The following is a 2,566-nucleotide window of genomic DNA, read 5'->3' as shown; positions in this document are numbered from 1 at the left end:
CTTTCCAGAGCGCTCGGGTGTGCAGAGTCCCTGGGGCTTAAATCACCACCGAAGGGTCTCATAAATATGGAAAACTTCTGTTCCTCCTGAAATTGAGTTAATGGTGTTTTTTTCTCTAGGTTCTCCTGAATATTCACAGTAACGAAGTGGTGGTGGGTATTGCATTAACCGAGGAGAGCCTTCACAGGAGGAACATTACGCATTTTGGACCCACGACCCTTCGCTCAACCCTTGCTTATGGCATGCTTAGGTCAGTGCGACTGCATGGTACCAGGTTGTTCTCAGTTAGAGTCATTTCGCTTCAGAAATGAGGGCCTTTTCCCCCCACTGCTGCCTCAAAAGCCATTTCTCTGAATTCTTAGAAGAAGAAAAAGATTTAGGAGAAGGGGAAAAGCACATCGCTGCTGAAGCAGTGTGCTCTGTCGTGACCCACTGGTGTTTTCCCGCAGCGGCGTCAGCGTTTGCTGGGTTAGCAGATTTTCTGTGTCACGTTCCTGAAAGCATCTCACTGTGTTGCTGCTTTTAAAATGCTAATTAATGAATGGAAAAAATAATCACCTAGAAGTTTTCTTGTTAGAAGAGCAGAATTGGGGTGATGAAAATAGTTCTGTTTTTCTTCCTTGCAGAACTCTCATCCTCAGACTTTCCTCACTGTGTCTTTTCTCTGCTCCTCAGGCTCTGTGATCCGCAGCCCACGGACATCATCGTTGACCCCATGTGTGGTACGGGTGCCATTCCAATAGAGGTGACTCCTCCTCTGTCCCCTAACTTAATAAAACGACACAATATCCTCAACCCGTTCGTGTGCATTGTGTGGTAATACCTAGTGGCTGACTCCAAAAGCGTCTCACCAACTTTATCACAGATCCAGACTCACCTCTTGTAAGCGACCTCCTTTCCCTTCCCAAAGCTATAGCAGGAAGAAGCTAAATCCAGAAGTATTTTGAGCTGTTCAGGTGCATCCTACCTGTAACAGACCTATCTGTTACAGCACCCTAAAGCACTGACAGCCACCCACAGGCTTTGTTGTTTTCTGCCATTTTTGAGTAATTCTTCAGTTTGTTTTGTTTTAAGTTAATTGATGTTGATGCTAATGTTGCTTGTTATTACCATTCCCCCCCCAGGGAGCTGCAGAGTGGCCCAGCTGCTACCATATTGCCGGTGACAACAACCCACAGGCCGTGAAGAGAGCAGCCAACAACATCTGTTCTTTGCTGAAGAAAAGTGAGAACAAGGAGAGGTGAGGAGAGCACGAGGGGGTTTTGTTTCCCATGGTTCTGTTTGGAAACGAGCGCTGTGCGCCGATGCATTGGACGCTGCATTTGCTGTGGTCGAGCTCCTCACTGTAACCGTGGTCTCCGTGAGCCCTGGGTGAGGTGAACGTCTTTGCACTTGCAGCAGCACCTCCCCGGGCATACCCTTAGACATCATCCAGTGGGACATCTGCAACCTGCCTCTGCGGACCGGCTCCGTGGACATCATCGTGACGGACATGCCGTTTGGAAAGAGGTGAGGCGTCGCTGGAGAGCGGCGGCGCTTAGCTGCTGTGCCACCCGTGCGCCGCTGCCCCGGGTCGGGCTCCCTCTGCGGGTCACTTCCCCGGGCCTGGCTAAGAGGCACCGGTGCACTCCGTGTTAGCAACACGGGTTGAATTTACTGGTACGTGTGGTCCTGAACGGGCTGCATCCACCCCTGAAAGAGCAGCCACAGTGGGCTGTCTGTCAGCGATCACAGAGGGATCCTAATCTAACTTCTCCTGCAGGATGGGGTCGAAGAAGAAGAACTGGGATCTGTATCCCGCCTGCCTCATGGAGATGGGCCGGATCTGCACGCCGGGGACAGGCAGGGCCGTGCTGCTCACGCAGGACAAGAAATGCTTTGCCAAGGTATTTTCTGTGAGAGGAATTAAATATCCCGAGGAAAAAATTGTAGGCTGGCTTCATAACAGGAGCTGATCTGTTTTTAGAGCAATAATTAGTAACACTTAAACTCAGCTGCGGACGCGGAGGGTCATTTGATGTTGCCATCAGATTTGATTTAGAATAATCAAAAATAATTTCCAAAGCAAGTTTACCCGTCTTACCTCCTCTTGAAGCCACCGCCACTCTGTGCTGTTTCTTGGGTCATAGGCCTTGTCGCGAATGGGACACATCTGGCGCAAAGGCCAGACCGTGTGGGTGAACGTCGGGGGCCTTCACGCTGCCGTGTACCTCCTGAGGCGCACCTGGGAGAGAGCAGAAGAGAAGAGATCGTTCTGGTAACCGGTGTGGAAGGCGACAAGAGTCCCCTCTGGAGGCGGGGACAACGGCCTGGTGGAGCGGACACCCGAGAGCACCAGTCTGTCCGTTCCTGCGAGAAAAACCAAACACCGGTGTAGAAATAGTGTAACGGGAGTGTGAAACCAGGGATCAACCCGAGAGCCACCGGCTGTACCGGGTGTTCTGAAACCTTGTTGCTTAAATGCCCGCTTTCCCCCCCGCCACCCAGACTGAAGCTCAGTAGTGGAATTAGGAACGCTCTCCTGCGCCCGCTCTCCTCTGCCACGTCCTCTGCGGTTTTCAGGTAA

The 2,566-nt window shown here is 51.5% G+C and overlaps 1 protein-coding gene across 1 annotated transcript in view; it reads left to right on the top strand.

Annotated features, from left to right (window-relative positions):
• The window catches only part of THUMPD3 (THUMP domain containing 3), a gene marked incomplete at its 5' end in the record, with an annotated part of 4,528 nt that extends 2,267 nt beyond the window's left edge, over positions 1–2,261 (top strand). Inside the window, 6 exons of the mRNA XM_010145949.1 lie at positions 120–250; positions 676–745; positions 1,125–1,240; positions 1,399–1,509; positions 1,763–1,886; positions 2,130–2,261. Coding sequence (XP_010144251.1) covers positions 120–250; positions 676–745; positions 1,125–1,240; positions 1,399–1,509; positions 1,763–1,886; positions 2,130–2,261 — 684 coding nt within the window. The remainder of the gene's footprint in view (positions 1–119; positions 251–675; positions 746–1,124; positions 1,241–1,398; positions 1,510–1,762; positions 1,887–2,129) is intronic.
• Positions 2,262–2,566: the final 305 nt, after the last annotated feature.

This window comes from Buceros rhinoceros, unplaced genomic scaffold, assembly GCF_000710305.1.
Source record: "Buceros rhinoceros silvestris isolate BGI_N320 unplaced genomic scaffold, ASM71030v1 scaffold38341, whole genome shotgun sequence".
NCBI lineage: Eukaryota > Metazoa > Chordata > Aves > Bucerotiformes > Bucerotidae > Buceros > Buceros rhinoceros.
This window is presented reverse-complemented; position numbering and strand designations above follow the sequence as displayed.